The 20604-nt window shown below is 43.3% G+C and overlaps 1 protein-coding gene and 1 pseudogene across 1 annotated transcript; both read right to left on the bottom strand.

The window, feature by feature from the left end:
* Window positions 1-259: 259 nt before the first annotated feature.
* Window positions 260-2084, bottom strand: LOC102947051 (annotated as a pseudogene).
* A 7978-nt stretch (window positions 2085-10062) lies between these two features.
* Window positions 10063-20255, bottom strand: LOC102946817 (C-C chemokine receptor type 8). Its single transcript, XM_007070685.4, has 2 exons — window positions 19735-20255; window positions 10063-13949 (listed from the first exon to the last, which is right to left on the bottom strand). Exon 2 carries the CDS (start codon window positions 13939-13941, stop codon window positions 12874-12876), a length of 1068 nt encoding a protein of 355 aa, XP_007070747.3. The 5' UTR covers window positions 13942-13949; window positions 19735-20255; the 3' UTR covers window positions 10063-12873.
* Between the last annotated feature and the right edge of the window lie 349 nt (window positions 20256-20604).

Below are 20604 nucleotides of genomic sequence, written 5' to 3'. Positions count from 1 at the left end.
CCATATGCTCAGGGTTTAGCTGATCGCCATATTCGGGGTCGGGGAGGAATTTTCCTCCAGGGCAGATTGGAAGATTTGAGATTTCTTTCAAAGTCACTGATACTATATCACATCAAATGCATCCCTGAATGGTTGTATTTGGCCCATTGTATTTTACAGGATAGGGTCAACAACAGAAGAATGTGAGGCCTGGGGTGCGCATGGAAGAGGTGCTATAGTGACTCTAAAAGACATTGTGGTCTTTGCAAGTCAATAAGAATCATGTATGCATTTGGAATATTTCATGAAGGTATTTCTTGAACTTTTCACCCACAAAAGCGTAGATCACTGGGTTCAGGCAGCAGTGGATGAAGGAGATGGTTTCAGTCACCTGCAGGGACAGGTCTAGGCTTTTGCTCATCTTGCAGTCATCTATGATCTGCAGGCTTCGCAAGGAAACCAGAAAAATCACAATGTTGAAGGGCGTCCAGAAGAGGAAAGACACAACTACAACAATGAAAACCAGCTTTAAGCTTGTTTCAGTTCATGCATTTCTGCAGGTTTTACAAGATGTGGGAGTAACAGCTAATGAGAGTGCCAAAGGGGATCAGGAAGCCCAATATATTGACTTCAAAATTGATTAAAAGTTTCCAATAGTCCTATTATACTGGTAATAAGAAGCACATTTCATAATGCCATCTTCATTAAATTCTTGGATGAATAAAATATTTGGTACTGAAGCTAAAGTGGCCACTGACCAAACAGCGAGGCTTATAACAATGCTGAGCATGGTTGTTCGAACTTTCCGAGCATACACAGCATGGACGATGGCTAAATACCTGTCTATGCTCATGAGGGTTATGAAGAATATACTGCTGTAGAAGCCAATGTAGTAAATTCCACGTATTATTTTACACATTGCGTTTCCAAAAGTCCATTGGCCTGAAGCATAATGAGCCAGGAAGGGCGGGGAGAAAACATAAAGGAGGCCAGAGACGGCGAGGTTCTGCAAATAGACATCACTCAGCTGGTCAGTTTCTTGCAAAGTACCAGAACACAGATGACCAAGCTGTTTCCCACCGAGCGGAACATGAACACCACACAATAAAAGACTGGAAAAAATACTGATCCAAAGATCTCAATGTTCTCTGTGCTGCAGGTGGAGCCCCACTTGGAATAGTAATCATAAAAAGTAGGCGACTTGTCTCAGTTGAATAATTCATCATGAGGTGACCTGTTCAAGAGCACAGAATTTAATACAACCCAACAATCCTATTGTTTAGTTAGTAATCTAAGCACAATGCTGCCCTGACACCTCACACAAGTCAACAGGATTGCACAGGCTGTAAAGGGATAGAATTTGGCCCCTGAGGACAGGCTAGCCTGTTCAGTTAAAAGAACATTCCGCCCTCAAGCCTCACACAACACCTGAACCAAATCAAAGCTTTTTTTGACGTTTGAAAATATTTGGGTAACTTTTGGGTTTCATTAGATGTATTTTTTGTGAGCATCTCCGCTTTCAGTTATTATTGTCAAAATCCCACGAGAAAGGTTGTTCCGCAGTGCTTAATTTGTGCCAAGGCTTGTCAGGGCTGAGCTTCGTCACTTCAGGGCTTGGCAGTTTGTAGCCTCAGCACTTCTGGGCTTCCTCTTTCAGTTATGAAAATAAAAAAATTGCTTGCACCCTAGCACCTAATTGCTTGAGCCTCAGCACCTCTTTCATTGCATATTAAGCACTGCTGTTCCCAAACCATTTCCATGAAAATGAAAAGAGGAAATACTGGGAAGCCTATGAGATAACTTCTCGCAGGGTTTCTTACTCAGTTTTACAAGTGATGCAGAGATGGCGACAGGCTAGCATTGGGGAGACACTGGATTTGTGACTTTCCTGGCTGGTGTGTCAGGGATGTGATGTGTTTCCATGAAAAGGGGAACACCAAGTAGTATGTTAGTGAGCAGAAGTATTTTGAGAGCCTGGTTACCTAGAAAATTGCAACAAGGCCTAAATCCTGTCGCCAGCGCTCAGCCTGAAAGAATGGTACTCATGGGGATTCCCATTCACTGTGCATCCTGTTGAGCGGGTTAAGGAACCAGACTGACTTCATGGTGCATAATTAAAGCACCAATAAAACTGAGGTAGTGAACATGCTGAGCACCCTATTGTTTATCATTTCCTTGTTTCTAAATGATATTCTAAACTATGCCCTCCCACTTTTTACCGGTTGTAAGATGAGCAACAGGGGGCAGGAGGTGGAGAGGAACAAGCGAGGGATGTGGCCTCCGGGGAAGAGGTGGCATGAGGGCAGGGCCACAGTTTGGGCACCTGTGGCCCCCCCACTTTTAGGGAGCTTCTGTCGCTCCTGAGTCTGGCTCACCTGTGTGTTAGTATAGTTGAAAGAGATATTAGAGTTATATCAATGTGCTTAGTGTTTCGACTTTATAGAACGCTTGTAGGATGCTGCGTATATTAATCCTACTTACAATATCTTGTTGTGTATCTGAAGTTAACGACAATTCAAGATTGTTGAATAACAGGCTCAAAGATTATCAATCAGAGATTAGTACAGCACTACACAGAATTCAGAAAGAATGGAAATATTATCATCCTTTGATGTGATGATGATTGATGATGAAGAGCTGGCTATGTGTCTCTCCTTCAGCGTAACTGGAGGGACTTGCAGTTTCATTCCCTAACTAAGTTCCAACACCACTGTTATTATATAAGTTTTTAAACAAAGAAATCTCTTTGTCAAAAGAAACATATGTTCTGATGTCATTTCTATACATGCTCAGTTTACCTCATTTATGTTATGTGTGAAGGCATAATTATTTACAATTATTTGAAAGGACTAACAATTCTATAAGATAATAATAGCTTTCAGTGGCTCTTTCTTCCCCCATAATCATTCTTCCCTATTGATTCCCCAATAGGAAAATCAGCTGTAACAATCATCTCTCATCATATTTCCCAGTTTTATATATGCTTATGTACTCATTATATATATGTGTAAGGGAATGGTTTCCAAGAACATCTGGAGTTCTATAGGTCAAAGAGATTATTAGATACAGTCTAATGCATAGAATTCCTGAAGAGTTATTTATTTGTCAAGGACAGTGGCACAGGAGCCAGCAAACAGAGCTGTAAACAGGTGAGTTTGAGTGGGAGTTTGAAAGGGGAGTTTGCATTGTGGTGCTTGTTTGGGGTTTGTTTTTGCTGTGGGTGGTGGTGTTTTGGTGTGGTTTGTTTCCCAGATTAATAGGATTTAGGTGGGAAGGCTATGACAGATACAGAGGCAGCAGTGGGAGTGACTCATGTAGTGGAAGACACGATGAAGATGACTGGATATGGAAGCTGCAGTATGTACATGATCCTGGAGGGGGTACCTGGTAAGAGTTTTGTCTGCATGAAATGCCATCTGATGGAGCTGATGGAGGAAAAGATCCGAGGTTTGGAGATGCAGGTGGAAAGTCTGGTTGAGTTTAGAAAGGGGTTCAAGCAGATTATGGAGCAAAGACATGAGGTATCTGAAGGGAAAAGCTCAGACTTGCAGATGGAAACAGGACTGAGGAATTCTGAGGGGAGACTGGGTGAGGAAAGTGGTCAGTGGAAACATGTGACTAAAAGAACCAGGCAGAGGAAAAAACGGCCTAGTGAAGGAGAAATAGAGCTCAAGAACAGGTTTGCAGAGTTGGAAAATGAAGAAGGGGCTCAGCAGGTATTCATTGAAGGTGGAAGGGCAAGGAAGAAGAGAAGAGCGGCTAGTCCTATAGGAAAAGGGGAAGAGTCAATGGAGACTACACCAAATATGAGCCCCAGGAGAATACAGGATGGGTTGAAGAGGATTACAAGGGAGAACAGGAATGAAAAGAACTTGCAGCCAGAGGGAATGGGATAGACTGGAGAATAGCACCGTCACCAGGAAAAGGCAGGTCGATGTGATCGGGGACTCTTTACTCAGAAGAATAGACAAGCCTGTAATCAGAGCTGATCCAGAGACTAGAAGGGTATGCTGTCTTCCAGGTGCTAAGATACGGGACGTAGACCTGAGGTTAAAAAAGATCCTAAAGGGAGCAGGAAAGAATCCCCTAATTATCCTTCATGTGGGAACAAATGATACAGCTAGATTCTCGCTGGAAAGTATTAAGGGAGACTATGCTTGGCTGGGGAAAACGCTTAAGGAAATCGAGGCTCAGGTGATCTTTAGTGGGATTCTGCCTGTTCCTAGAGAAGGGCAACAAAGGTGTGACAAGATTATGACTATCAACAGATGGCTTAGGCAGTGGTGCTATAAGGAGGGCTTTGGGATGTATGGCCACTGAGAGGCATTCATGGACAGAGGACAGTTCTCTCAAGATGGACTTCATCTGAGTAGGGAAGGAAATAGACTTCTAGGATGGAGGCTGGCACAACTGATTAAGAGAGCTTTAAACTAGGAATTTGGGGTAGATGGTTGGGAGATGTCCAGGTAATCTCCACGCCGGATTTTAGCATTGAGAGGGAAGAAAACGAAGTAAGAAAGGATACAGCCGTGGGTAGAAGAATGTATATAAGGAGAAAGGGCAGTGTGGATACCAGTCTAATAGGTTATACTGGCTGTAGAATGACGGTGCCTAATAGGGTACAGAATGTGAGCGAGGCCAAACAGCAAAAATTAAGATGTTTGTACACTAATGCGAGGAGCCTAGGTAACAAAATGGAGGAACTAGAGCTACTGGTGCAGGAAGTGAAACCAGATATTATAGGGATAACAGAAACATGGTGGAATAGTAGTCATGACTGGACTACAGGTATTGAAGTGTATGTGCTGTTTAGGAAAGACCGAAATAAAGGTAAAGGCGGTGGAGTAGCATTGTATATCAATGATGAGGTAGAATGTAAAGAAATAAGAAGCGATGGAATGGATAAGACAGAGTCTGTCTGGGCAAAAATTACATTGGGGAAGAAAACTATTAGAGCCTCCCCTGGGATAGTGCTTGGGGTGTGCTGTAGACCACCGGAATCTAATTTGGATATGGATAGAGCCCTTTTTAATGTTTTTAATGAAGTAAATACTAATGGAGACTGCGTGATCATGGGAGACTTTAACTTCCCAGATATAGACTGGAGGACAAGTGCTAGTAATAATAGGGCTCAGATTTTCCTAGATGTGATAGCTGATGGATTCCTTCATCAAGTAGTTGCTGAACCGACTAGAGGAGATGCCATTTTAGATTTGGTTTTGGTGAGTAGTGAGGACCTCATAGAAGAAATGGTTGTAGGGGATAATCTTGGTTCAAGTGATCATGAGCTAATTCAGTTCAAACTGAATGGAAGGATTAACAAAAATAAATCTGCAACTAGGGTTTTTGATTTCAAAAGGGCTGACTTTCAAAAATTAAGGAAATTAGTTAGGGAAGTGGATTGGACTGAAGAATTTATGGATCTAAAGGCAGAGGAGGCCTGGGATTACTTTAAATCAAAGCTGCAGAAGCTATCGGAAGCCTGCATCCCAAGAAAGCGGAAAAAATTCATAGGCAAGAGTTGTAGACCAAGCTGGATGAGCAAGCGTCTCAGAGAGGCGACTAAGAAAAAGCAGAAAGCATACAGGGAGTGAAAGATGGGAGAGATCAGCAAGGAAAGCTACCTTATTGAGGTCAGAACATGTAGGGATAAAGTGAGACAGGCTAAAAGTCAAGTAGAGTTGGACCTTGCAAAGGGAATTAAAACCAATAGTAAAAGGTTCTATAGCCAGATAAATAAGAAGAAAACAAAGAAAGAAGAAGTGGGACCGCTAAACACTGAGGATGGAGTGGAGGTCAAGGATAACCTAGGCATGGCCCAATATCTAAACAAATACTTTGGTTCAGTCTTTAATAAGGCTAAAGAGGATCTGAGGGATAATGGAAGCATGACAAATGGGAATGAGGATATGGAGGTAGATATTACCATATCTGAGGTAGAAGGGAAACTCAAACAGTTTAATGGGACTAAATCGGGGGGCCCAGATAATCTTCATCCAAGAATATTAAAGGAATTGGCACACGAAATTGCAAGCCCATTAACAAGAATTTTTAATGAATCTGTAAACTCAGGGGTTGTACCATATGATTGGAGAATTGCTAACATAGTTCCTGTTTTTAAGAAAGGAAAAAAAAAGTGATCCAGGTAACTACAGGCCTGTTAGTTTGACATCTGTAGTATGCAAGGTCTTGGACAAATTTTGAAGGAAAAAGTAGTTAAGGACATTGAAGTCAATGGTAAATGGGACAAAATACAACATGGTTTTACAAAAGGTAGATCGTGCCAAACCAACCTGATCTTCTTTGAGAAAGTAACAGATTTTTTAGACAAAGGAAACGCAGTGGATCTAATTTACCTAGATTTCAGTAAGGCATTTGATACCGTGCCACATGGGGAATTATTAGTTAAATTGGAAAAGATGGGGATCAAAATGAAAATTGAAAGGTGGATAAGGAATTGGTTAACAGGGAGCTACAGCGGGTCCTACTGAAAGGTGAACTGTCAGGCTGGAGGGAGGTTACCGGTGGAGTTCCTCAGGGATCAGTTTTGGGACCAATCTTATTTAATCTTTTTATTACTGACCTCGGCACAAAAAGTGGGAGTGTGCTAATAAAGTTTGTGGATGACACAAAGCTGGGAGGTATTGCCAATTTAGAGAAGGACCGGGATATCATACAGGAGGATCTGGATGACCTTGTAAACTGGAGTAATAGTAATAGGATGAAATTTAATAGTGAGAAGTGTAAGGTTATGCATTTAGGGATTAATAACAAGAATTTTAGTTATAAGCTGTGGACGCATCAATTAGAAGTAACGGAGGAGGGGAAGGACCTTGGAATATTGGTTGATCATAGGATGACTATGAGCCGCCAATGTGATATGGCTGTGAAAAAAGCTAATGCAGTCTTGGGATGCATCAGGCGAGGTATTTCCAGTAGAGATAAGGAGGTTTTAGTACTGTTATACAAGGCACTGGTGAGACCTCACCTGGAATACTGTGTGCAGTTCTGGTCTCTCATGTTTAAGAAGGATGAATTCAAACTGGAACAGGTACAGAGAAGGGCTACTAGGATGATCTGAGGAATGGAAAGCTTGTCTTATGAAAGATGGAAGGTGACCATAAAAGCACATTTTGCCTTCCCATCTTCCCCACTATCTGAAACTACAAATTTTCAGTCCAAATTGGGGGACTTTCTTAGTCAGGAAGGAAAGACCATGGCTGAATTAAGGACTTTTTTGGGATGTCATTCTGTGCCTCCTCTCACTTTCACTGGGTTGGGGTGGAGGAGGGGGGAGAGGGCTGGGGGTGCAGGCTCTGGGGTGGGGCTGGGATTGAGGGGTTCGGGGTACGGGAGAGGCCTCCGGTCTGGGGCAGGGGGTTAGGGTGTGGGGGGCTCTGGGTTAGGGGTGAGAGCGCCGGGTGGGGCCAGAAATGAAGGGTTCAGAGTGCAGGAGAGGGTTCCAGGCTGGGGCAGGGGGTTGGAGTGCAGGGAGGGGTGGACTCTGGCTGGGGGTGCAGGCTCTGGGGTGGGGCCAGGGATGAGGGGCTTGGGGCATTTGAGGGGGCTCCAGGCTGGGGCTGGGGGCTTCGGAGTGTGGGAGGGGGTGTGGGATCCAGCTGGCGGTGTGGGCTCTGGGGTGGGGCCGGGGATGAGGGGTTTGGGGTGAAGGAGAGGGCTCAGGGCTGGGGAACGGGCAGGGCTGTCCTTACCCATATGCAAATTACGCAGCTGCGTAGGACCCTATACAGCTGTGTGCTGCTCCAGTGGCCAGCCCAATCCCCCGGCTGGCTGTGCTGGCCAGGAAACCTCTGCCTCTTCTCATCCCTGCTCTGCCCCAACCCTGCTGCCTCGCCACCCCTTCCCCAAAGCCTCTATCCTGCTCCGCCCCAGCCCTGCCCCCACTCCACCACTTCCCCTGAGCTACATCCCAGGGGACTGCAGCTGGGATCAGGCGCGCCCTGCACTCACCGGGCAGCGGGAAGTGGAGCAACCTGGCCCCAGCCCACTCTGCTCTGCCGGCTCCCAGCTGCGCCATGGATGAGTACTGGGGGGAGAACCCCTGGTGTGGACAGCACTATGTCAGTGGGAGAGCTTCTCCCACCGACCCAGGTACCACTGCACGTGGAGGTGGTTTTATTATGTCAATGCGAGAGCTCTCTCCCATTGACATGGAGTGGCTACACAAGTAATATTCTTACATCAGTGGTACAGCTGTGCCATTGTAAGCTCCCTGGTGTAGACATGGCCTTAGTGAATGCACTGATGTGTACTTGCTCCAATTTACTGCCATGCATTGTAGTACTAGGCCTGAACAAAGCATGTTGCAGTGGAAGGAAGAAATTATGGCTGAGAAAATTTTAGCCCAAGCCAGAATGTACCACATGTTGGCCTGAACCTGAAGATGGTCATTTATAATATTAAAAATAAGAATGGTTTTAAAAAACATTTTCAAGGAATTCTTTGCACCTTGGATGAAAGGGTAACTAACGTGTTACACCCATGACTTCTGAGGTCTGGTCTACACTACAGACCTATATTGGTATAACTGTGTCACTCAGGGGGGTCAAAAGTCCACTCCACCCCAGTATGACATAGTTATACTGACCTACGCCCCCGTGTAGACAGTGTTATGGCAGCAGGAGAGCTTCTCCCATTGACATAGGCAATGTCTACACTACACAGTTAAGTCGACTGAAGTAACCTTGACATACAGCCTCTGCTATAATTAAACCGCTGTTGTATGTCCACACTAGCTCCTTGTGTGGGCGGAGCCAGTGCATCCACAGTAGCATCTCTTGCATGGACACAGAGAGCAGTGCACTGTGGGTAGCTATCCCACTGTACAGCTGGCCACAGATTGTTTGGGGAAGGGTTTGCAATGCCTCGTGGGGGCAGGGTCAGTGTCACATGATGCAGGTTTCTCAATCCCATCATTCCATGGGCATCCTACTAGGTTTCCAGCTGATTTTCAACTGCTCTGGTAACCTGTGAGCCAGCCATCTCTGCCAGAAAGCATGGATCCTGCACTGCCCTTCTGTATTGTGCTGTGAGTTATGAACACCAGGCTATAAGAAGAGTTCAACGGGAGCGGGGGCGGAGGGGGGGGCTATTCATCACCACACTGACCCCAGAGCCCTCCTTGTAGAAACGGCATGTCTGCAGCTGTGCACCAGAGGCAACTATTTCCTCCCTTGCCTTCTGCTGTGCCTGCCGCAGCTCTTTGAGTTTTACACGGCACTGGTGCTTGTGTCCCTATCATAGCCCTTCCCCTCCATGCCCTGAGCAAGTTCCTGGGACTGGAGCAGAGCTGTGCCTGCACATGCAAGGGGAAGCATGCAACGGGAATATTATCACAGGGCTACGGTTCATAATTTTTGCACCTCAGGGCTTGGCAGGTCCTCTTCCGTGCCCCCCCACAGGCAGGAGATGGGGGGAGCAAGGAGCAACAATAGGCGCTCCCGTGACTCCAGGTCAGTTTCCCCATAGGAGTGCAAGAAAGGGGTACAGGATGGGGGTGCAGGGTGAGGGACGCAGGTAGGGGTGAGTGCTCTCTGGCTACCCAGCCAGTGCTTAATTTTTCAGGGACTTGCTTTTTTCATACATAAGCTATGAGCTGCAGACAGCTGCTTCCCCGCTTTCAAGATCCTATATTCCCTCTCCCCTCTGTATACAGAGAAAGGGGTGGTGATATAGATCAAGACAGGCAGCAAAATCCCCCATGCTCCTATCAATGCAGTTAAAGCAGCTAAACAATTTAGGAAACCTCTCCCGATGGGCAGTTGGAGAGGGAGGTAGCTGCTTCTGCAAAGTAAGTCAGGAAACCACACTGACTTACTGTACTTTGCAGAAGCAGCTGCCTTCCAGAGGCTTGGCTGCTTAAACAGCAGGGGTCACCGATAGGAGCATGGGGGATTTTGCTGCCTGTCTTGATCTATATCACCTCTCCTTTCTCTGTATAAGGGGCAGGAAGTGGGGAGGGAATATTTAGTCTCTATGGAGAGAGGGGTGGACTTTGCTGTGAGTTGGTCTATGTAACACTTCTCTCTCTTTGGGGATGGGGGGGGCTCTGTGTCTCTTTGAAGTACACGCAGGAATCTCATTATATCCGCATCTGATCGGCAACCTGAGGTGCCTTCTGATCTATGGGGCTGGGGGAGCAAAAAATGAGGAAAAAATAGAAAGGCATTAAAAGTACACAGTCTATTTTTTTAATAAACTGGGAAAGGAAAGAAAATAGAAAAACAGAACAGGAGATGACACAGATGAACTAAAACAGAAACATAAATAAAGTGGCCCTTCCTTTTTTAAAGGTTTGGTACCACTCATATACAGTGTGTGATGAATGTTCAGTATACCATTGAAATGCTGATTCTACCAGCCATAAGTACCATCTTTAAGGCTTTCGAGCTTTACGATATGTCCACCCAGCAACAGACACTTGCGGCTGGCCTGTGCTAGCCGACTCAGGCTTGCAGAGCTTGGGTTGAAGGGCTGTTTCATTGCTGTATAGACTTTCAGGCTCAGGCTGGAGCCCATGCTCTAGGACCCTGCGGGATGGGAGGGTCCTAGAGCTCAGTCTCCAGTGCAAGCCCAGAAATCTAGTCAGCAATGACACAGCCCCACAGCCTGAGCTCTGCGAGCCCCAGTCTCAGCTGTGGGGTTTTCTTTGTTGTGTAGACATATCCTTAGATATACTCCTCCTTGTCTTCTCAGTTAGAGCAAATTCCTGGAAACCTTTACTCATACAAGTTGTCTCAGGAATGTAAATTAAACTATTCACAAGTAATAATTAATCTGAGGAGTAAGCATACTTCCATTACCCACGTGTTTAAAGCAAGTACATACTATTAAATATGGTAGAACCTCAGAGTTACAAACACCTCAGGAATGGAGGTTGTTCGTAACTCTGAAGTGCTCGGAACACTGAACAAAACATTATGGTTGTTTTTTCAAAAGATTACAACTGAACATTGACTTAATACAGCTTTGAAACTTTACTATGCAGAAGAAAAATTCTGCTATTAACCATCTTAATTTAAATGAAACAAGCACAGAAACATTTTCCTTGCCTTGTCAAATCTTTTTAAAAAAACTTTACTGTTTTTAGTAGTTTACGTTTAATACAGTACTGTGCTGTATTTGCTTTTTATTTTATATTTTTTGTCTCTGCTTCTGCCTTATTGCATACTTCTGGTTCCAAATGAGGTGTATGGTTGAACAGTCAGTTCATAACTTTGGTGTTTGTAACTCTGTTTCTATTGTTCATATTTAAGAATGGGGGCTGTCAAGGTTCCTTCCCCACTCTGAACTCTAGGGTACAGATGTGGGGACCTGCATGAAAACCTCCTAAGCTTACTTTTACCAGCTTAGGTTAAAACTTCCCCAAGGTACAAACTATTTTACCCTTTGCCCTTGGACTTTCGCTGCCACCACCAAACATTTAACCGGTTACTGGGAAAAAGTTGTTTGGAAACGTCTTTCCCCTCAAAATCCTCACCAAAACCTTGCACCCCTCTTCCTGGGGAAGGTTTGGTAAAAATCCTCACCAATTTGCATACGTGACCACAGACCCAAACCCTTGGATCTTAAGAACAATGAAAAAACATTCAGTTTCTTAAAAGAAAAATTTTAATAGAAGAAAAAGTAAAAAGAATCACCTCTATAAAATCAGGATTGTAAATACCTTACAGGGTAATTAGATTCAAAACAGAGAATCGCTCTAGGCAAAACCTTAAGTTACAAAAAGACACAAAAACAGGAATATCCATTCCATTCAGCACATCTTATTTCCTCAGCCATTTAAAGAAATCATAATCTCACGCATATCTAGCTAGATTACTTACTAAATTCTAAGACTCCATTCCTGTTCTGTCCCCGGCAAAAGCATCACAAAGACAGACCCAGACCCTTTGTTCCTCCCCCGCTCCAGCTTTGAAAGTATCTTGTCTCCTCATTGGTCATTTTGGTCAGGTGCCAGCGAGGTTATCCTAGCTTCTTAACCCTTTACAGGTGAAAGGGCTTTTCCTCTGGCCAGGAGGGATTTTAAAGGTGTTTACCCTTCCCTTTATATTTATGACAGGGGCTTTTGAACACAACCAGAAAAAAAGCAGTATACATCAGGAAACTTTTTTTTTTTAACCACCAGTGACAACATACATTACTGTTAAATTCCAGTGGTTTGGGGAACATCTCAATCTTTTGACTAACCAGGTGTTAGGATAAATAGAAGTGCTATTTTGAGATGCACTGTCACCGATACAGAAATACGGGGAACAGAGGGAGTAATGGTGATGTTAGCATCATACTTTGTACTTTATTAAAAAGAGTAAAAAAATAACTTTATTGAGACTTGCTATACAAAATACAAATCTGTTGATTAGAGCTTACAGATTGAAAGAGGCTAATTGAGAAGATGTGTGTGTGATGAACTAACACAGGGCTACCAGATGGACACACTGTAGATTTGGGTAATTAGGATTTTTGGATAAAGGAAATTTGGATAATTGGAATTATACTACAAAACCAAGCTCAGAAATTAGGTTGATAGTTATATGTCTTATACATGTCCATAGGTCCCTGAGCACTTGAGTGAGGGTTAGGATTAAAAATAATAATATTGATAACAGCCTGGTTCTCCTTGTAAGGTAGCATATTATATATATGAAGCTAAAATTGATATATTTAAGGACACTCAAATTATAACATTGTCTGAGCTTTAATACCACAGTCATTACTAGAGTAATAGAGAGCTTTAATTGAAAGCTAAGTCCTCCCAACTACAATGTGAAGTAATGTATTTACTGAGCTGCCTGGAGTATTTGCTTTCAAAGTCACTGATACTTATAACACACCAAACGCATGCTTGAATGGTTGTGTTTGCCCCATGCTATTTTACATGACAGGGTCAATCACAGATGAATGTGAGGACTGGGTGCGCATGAAAGAGGTACTATAGTGACTCTGAAAGACATTGTGGTCTTTGCAAATCAATAAGAATCTTGCATGCTTTCTGAGTATTTCCTGAAGGTATTTCTTGAACTTTTCACCCACAAAAGCATAGATCACTGGGTTCAGGCAGCAGTGGATGAAGGAGATGGTTTCAGTCACCTGCAGGGCCAGGTCTAGGTTTTTGCTTGTCTCGCAGTCATCTATGATGTGCAGGCTTCGCAAAGAGTCTAGAAAAAGTGCAATGTTGAAGGGTGCCCAGAAGAGGAAAAACACAACCACAACAACGAACACCAGCTTCATCGCTTTATACTTGTTTCGGTTCATGCATCTCTGCAGATTTTTCAAGATGTGGGAGTAGCAGAAAATGAGAATGCCAAGCGGGATCAAGAGACCCAAAACATTGACTTTAGAATTGGTTACAAGTTTCCAAGCAGTCCTATTATCCTGGTAATAAGGAGCACACTTCATAATGCCATCTTCATTCAGTTCTTGGATAAAGAAAATATTTGGTATTGAAGCTAAAATGGCCACTGACCAAACGGCAAGGCTTATAACAATGCTGAGCACGGTTGTTCGAACTCTCCGAGCATACACAGCATGGACGATAGCTAAGTACCTGTCTATGCTCATGAGGGTTATGAAGAATATGCTGCTGTAGAAGCCAATGTAGTAAACTCCACATATTGTTTTACACATTGCGTTTCCAAAAGTCCATTGGTCTGAAGCATAATGAGCCAGGAAGGGGAGGGATAAAACAAAAAGCAGGTCAGAGATGGCGAGGTTCAGCAAATACACATCAGTCATGCTGGTCAGTTTCTTGCAAACTATCAGAACGCAAATGACCAAGCTGTTTCCCACCAGGCCGAACACGAACACCACACAGTAAAGAAATGGAAAAAATACTGATCCAAAGATCTTGATATTCTGTGTGCTGCAGACGGAGCCCAACTCAGGATAATAATCATCATAAAAAGTGGAGAGAAGATTTGACTCAGTTGAATAATTCATCATGAGGTGACCTATTTAAGAACACAGAATTTAATATGATCCAACAATCCTATTTTTTAGTTAGTATCTAGGCACAATTCTGCCCTCATACCCCACACAACTCCACTGAAGTCAACAGGGTTGCACAGGGTGTAAAGGGGTAGAATTTGATTCTGAGGACAGGCTAGCCTGTTCAGGTAAAAGAACACTCTGCCCTGTGACGTTATCTAATTGAAATATAATCATGCAAATCATTATTTCTACCATGGTTATATACTTGCAACAAATCTTATAAAGAGTGTAACACATGGCCGGAAAGGGTTAAGCATCCTGCAGGCTAATTAACCCAGCATCAGCCTGTAGAGACATGTTAGAAATTATAATTAAGGCCATTGGATGCTAGATAGGCTAGAACTTTGCAATGCAAACCTATCTTGTTAAAGTTAGAGGTGATACTAATTGTATATGTGTACTCATAAATGTTAGCCATGTAAACGGACAGTTCCTGTCTGTCACTATAGCTATGGATTCAGAGATCAAAAGGGAATATGAACATTTAGATGAATCTTGGGTGAAGTAATGTCATTGTCTATATGTCTCTGAAGTTTGTGATAGACTGTCTAAATGACTAAATTGCCCTATGTTAATTTCTGTAACTAATTACTGGTGGTATTTAGGAAGCAGAAGGTTACATCAAAAGCCTATTGTTTGCCCAGGACTGTATGGTCAAGTGGATGCTAGGACACTGTATAAAAAAGACCCTTGAGTCCTGATCATGTCATCTCAGATCTGCTTGATGCTTGAACGCAGGGAAAGCTTAAACCACAAGATTGAGATCCCAGTGCTGACTGGTCCGCCCTGAATATAATATTGGACATTGGACTATAACCTGTGGACTAAAATCTAAAAGAACTTTTTGCAGCTATAAAGCTTACCATCTCTGCTATGAATCTGAACCTCAAGTATTGAACTCATGTCTGTATGTATATTGATCTTTTAACCATACTCTCTCTCTCTCTTTTCTTTTTAAATAAATTTTAGTTTAGTTAATAAGAATTGGCTGTAACTGTGTATTTGGGTAATATCTGGAAAATTCATTAACCTGGAGGTAATGTGTCCAATCCTTCGGGGTTGGTAAAACTTTTTTACATGATGAAATAAGTAGGGCTGTCAATTAATCGCAGTTAACTCATGCGATTAGCTAAAAGAAATTAATCGTGATTAATCGCACTGTTAAACAATAGAACACCAATTGAAATATATTAAATATTTTTGGATATTTTTCTACATTTTCAAATATATAGATTTCTATTACAACACAGAATACAAAGTGTACAGTGCTCACTTTATATTATTCTTTTTATTACAAATATTTGAACTGTAAAAATTAAACAAAAGAAATAGTATTTTTCAATTCACCTCATACAAGTACTGTAGTGCAATCTTCTTTATACTGAAAGTGCAACTTACAACTGCAAGAATTATGTACAAAAAATAACTGCATTGAAAAACAAAACAATTAAAACATTAGATCCTACAAGACCAGTCAGTCCTACTTCTTGTTCAGCCAATCACTAAGAAAAACAAATGTAGATTTTTTTGTTACATAACTGCTTTCAAAAACAAAATAATGTAAAACTTTAGAGCCTAGAAGTGCACTCAGTCCTACTTCTTGTTCAGCCAACTGTAAAGACAAACAAGTTTGTTTACATTTACAGGAGATGCTGCTGTCTGCTTCTTATTTACAATGTCACCTGAAAGTGAGAACAGGCATTCACATGGCATTTTTGTCGCCAGCGTTGCAAGGTATTTGTGTGCCAGATATGCTAAACATTCATATGTCCCTTCTTGATTCAGCCACCATTCCAGAGGATATGTTTCCATGCTGATGATGCTCATTAAAAAATAATACCTTAATTAAATTTTTGACTGAACTCCTTGCGGGAGAATTGTGTGTCTTCAGCTCTGGTTTACCTGCATTCTGCCATATTTTTGTTATATATGTTATAGCAGTCTCGGATGATGACCCAGCACATGTTGTTCATTTTAAGAACGCTTTTTTCACAACAGATTTGACAAAACACAAAGAAGATACCAATGTGAGATTTCTAAAAATAGCTAGAGCACTCGACCCAAGGTTTAAGAAACAGAAGTGCCTTCTAAAATCTGAGAGGGACGAGGCATAGATTATGCTTTCAGAACTCTGAAAAGAGCAACACTCTGATGCGGAAACTACATAACCTGACCACCAAAAAAGAATATCAACCTTCTGCTGGTGGCATCTGACTCAGATGATAAAAATGAACATACGTCCATCCGCTCTGCTTTGGATTGTTATTGAGCAGGATCATTATCAAGCAGAACCCATCATTAGCATGGATGCATGTCCTGTGGAATGGTGGTTGAGGGGACAAATGAACCTTTAGCACATCTGGTACGTAAATATCTTGCAACGTCAGCTATAACAGTGCCATGCAAACTCCTGTTCTCACTTTCAGGTGACATGGTAAACAAGAAGCGGGCAGGATTATCTCCTGCAAATTGTGACCAAGTTTGTTTGTCTGAGTGATTGGCTGAAGTAGGACTGAGTGGACTTGTAGGCTCTAAAGTTTTACATTGTTTTATTTTAAAATGCAGTTATTTTTTGTCCATAATTCTACATTTGTAAGTTCAGCTTTCATGATAAAGAGATTACACTACAGTTCTAGTATGAGGTGAATTGAAAAATACTATTTCTTTTGTTTTTTTACAGTGAAAATATTTGTAATAAAAATATAAAGTGAGCACTGTACACTTTATATTGTGTTGTAATGAAAATCAATATATTTGAAAATGTAGAAAACATTGAAAATATTTAAATAAATTGTATTCCATCATTGTTTAACAAAGCGATTAAGCATGATTAATATTTTTAATCGCTTGACAGCCCTAGAAATAAGATTTTCATTAATCTTCATCATAGCTGACTTGGGTAACTAGGTGAAGGCCTGAGGCTGGGTTGCTTTAAGGGAACTGCGTTGTTGGCTGCTGGGTAGCCAGTGAGGTATTATAGAAGTGGTTAGTGCTGACTTGGTAAATCTAAGTATTAGAATATCCACCAGCTTTGGGGATTGTCTGCCCCACTCTTTGCAGTTCACTCTGATTGACTGACCTCAGCTGGCTCCCCCGGGACTCCGGTCACACGCCCTCATACAATGCCTAAACTAAATCAAAGCTTTTTGAGATTTGAAAATATTTGGCTAGCTTTTGGGTTTCATTAGATGCTCCAGGGGGAGAGGTTGTGGCTCGAATGCATCCATGGAGATAAGAAACTCTGCCCCATGGCCGAGCAGGGCCGTCCTTACCTAGACACAAAGTACGCAGCTGCGTAGGGCCCCAGGAAATTTGGGGCACCAAATTTTCTGGTGCCCTGCGCAGCTGCGTGCTGCTCCAGCCCCTGCTCCGCCTCTTCCCCATGGCCCACGCCCCTTCTCTGCCCTGCCCCATCTCTTCCCCACCCCAGCGCTGCCTCTTCTTGCCCCTGCTCCGCCCCAGCCCTGCCCCCACTCCCCTGAGCTCTGCAGCATGCGGGCCTGCAGTCACTGGCGAATGCCAGTGAATGCTGTGTTGGGCCCCAGAATAGCTAAGGACGGCCCTGTGGCCGAGGTACCTCTGGAAGTTATGGGGAAGTTTAGATGGAAAGGGGTTGGGGTAGTGGTGACCATATTCCATCCTGTTTCACTAGGCACTGACTGGAGCCCCTTCCCATTAGGGAATCAGACGGGGATCCGGGGCCCCCGTTGGAAAAAAATAAAATCATTGCGGAAGGGGAAGCCAAAGCTAGACATGGGGGGTGGGAGGAGTGGAAAAACATTAGACAGAGAAACATTAGCCAGGTAGAAAGGGACGGGAGGACCCCTAGAGAAAGTGGGGGGGAAGGAAGAAAGGATAGAATTAGCCTTGCAGGATAAGGACAACCAGAGTTCACTGGCGGGGGCTAGGCAATCACTGGAACCCCACCACCCGAACGATGGGAGGAGGGACAGCAGGAGCAGTTTGGAAGCCTGGGAGAACTGGAGATCCTGGGTAACCAGGAGGGTGAGGGGTGCCAACAATCCTGCCACAAAACAAAGGGGGCAAGAGTAGGAAGAGTATCCCACTGGGTTGCCCCTGACGTGAAGACCTATGGGCTGAGACAGAAAACCAATTGTGGTTTTTGCAGGTGGAGAATGAGTAAACCCCATCAGGGGACCATGGAGGACCACCCTGGGGGCAAAGAACAACACCAGGAGAGTATCACATCCAGTAAAGGAGTAAGAACCCAGGGAAGGAGGAACTTTTCTGCCATACAAGGCGGAGGTTTGGGACAGTGTGAGAACAAGCAGCTGAACCAGCACTCTGGTCACTGTAAGTCCAATTAATTTCCTTGGAGAAGGGCCTGATTGAGAGAAGCTCGGGATAATTACGAGATCAGTCTGCACGGGGGAGAGTTAAGCTGCTAGTTAACCCCATTAACTAGAAGAGTAGAAAGGCACACAGGAAGAAAGTGCAAGGGGAGGGAGGGAAATGCTAGCAAAACCAAGGTAAAAGGGGATCCCTTAGTGGATAGATATCTCCCCTCTATGACAAAGGGTCCTGATGCTGGTATGTCACAGTAAAGACAGTTGCTGCATGGGGCTGTAAAGGGTGGTGTTTACAAACCAGAGGTTTTAGAGCCAGTAGGAGAGGACAGAAGCACAGGGCTGCATCCCTGTCACAGGACATCTCAAAAGGGAGGCGCCCAAAATTAGCAAATGCTTTTGAAAATGTTGATCAAAAAGTCCCATATTACACCAACACTTTACTGTAGATTGGCTGCACAGAAGGAAGGTAGTCACATCTCAGTGCAGAGATGTTTACACAAGGAGTTCTCAGGCATCCAATGGAGAAAGTGCTAAAATGCTAATAAACACCCATCAGCGCCAGTGAGAAACTTCTAAAAAATATTTCTGGTGGTACCTTAGAGACTAACAAATTTATCTGGGCATTGTCTGTCTGTATCTGCCACAAGGACTCCTCTTTATTTTTGCTGATACAGACTAACACAGCTACCACTCTGAAACCTAAAGAATATTGTGAGAGATTGGATGTCCTTTATTGCATACCAGCAGCACTATCTTCAATTAAACACAATTCTTATTAAAGATTAGCCAAATCACTCAAACATTCAATTTTAGAGTATGGCGACACTACACATAAAAGGTGTGTTGTGTTCTTTGCTTGGGTTAGCTCTCCTGGATTAAAAGAGCAGAGAAGACACAGCAACTTGTGTTAGCAGCTCAAGTTCAAGGGGTATTCACTGCTGTTTGGTCCCGAGTTAGCTAACGTGAATTAGGTAACCCAAGTTAAGCGCACACGTATTTGAATATGTTCAGACACACCCTTACTCTCTCTCTGCACCAGCAATGCACTAAATCACATGAAGTAGCCACAGCACTGAATAAATTAAGCACAGCCTTGATCAAAGTACGGTCATAGCATTTGCCACAGCAGATCAAGTCACTTGTCCATCGTTCCAGTAACCTGCCTCCCACATTACTGAAACCTGATAGAAAACACCACATAAGGCATCCAGCTACCCGTCCGATCAAACGGTATCTGTGAGCTTTCTCTTAACCATAATGAGCTATCATTTTATGTTTGCAATTTTAACTTCACAAAATATTCTGATTCTTACTCCTTTTCTGATACTTTGGATACATTGTGCCACTGACACTATTCACACTGAGGAGAATACATTAATTATGAGACAGCTGGCTGTAATTTTTTGTGCCCCACCCCCCCACCATGCATACTTACCTTCACTATTGAGGTTTCTGTTTCAGTGCCACTTCATAAGTGAGCTCCTTATCTTCACAATTAAAAATGATAAAGTCTTCTTCTTCCTTCGTCTATTACTTGAGTACCACAGCTATAGAATTGGGATAACAGCTATCCAAATATGTTATCTTTTACTCTTCAGTAGTGAGAATATAAATACTGTACCGATCTGACTAAAGAATGTGAGTGTTCACCTTAGAATCACACCTCAATATGTTTAAGATCTGGCAGATAATTTTGCTCATTAGCCAACCTCAGAAACGTCATGGACAGTAGTGTTTTAACTCAGTTTCCGCAGGTGTAAATGATGCCCACAAGGTGCTGGCCCGTAACCTCTGTGGTTCCCTCTATTCCACCCTTTTCCCCCACCCAACAGTCTCCTCAGGAGCTCTGCTGTCCCTTCCCATTCCATTAAAGGGAGGCAGAGCACAATATTTGGTGCTGGGCTCCAAGACTGAGCTGCTACCGGTGATGTTGAGAAAGAAAATACCATGAGTACTAGTTCCTCTGGCAAGCTGCTTGGGTTTTTTAAAGATCACAGAGCCTCCCCTCAGCCCTCTCCCCACCCTCCCACCCCCCGCCCCCGACTAGATTAAGGGATTATCTGCATTGCCAAGTGGGAAGTGCTAATAAAGAGGTAACTGAAGCTGATGATACTCTAAATAGTCCAGATAGTGCGAGGGACAGGAAGTCTGTTCTCCCGGTGGAAGCATGTGTAACTCCCCCTTTCCTCCCTGGGTTACTTGGGACCAGACAACACTCACCTGTGTGCCTGGGTGCCTGATGTTGTTGACATTAAAGGAGATCCTGGGTATCCCAGTGGTGATGTTGGATAGGCAGGTATCCTCT

This window comes from Chelonia mydas, chromosome 2 (genome assembly GCF_015237465.2).
Source record: "Chelonia mydas isolate rCheMyd1 chromosome 2, rCheMyd1.pri.v2, whole genome shotgun sequence".
NCBI classification, from domain to species: Eukaryota; Metazoa; Chordata; order Testudines; family Cheloniidae; genus Chelonia; species Chelonia mydas.
Note: the sequence above shows the minus strand (reverse complement) of the source record. Positions and strands in the feature narration are given on the sequence as shown.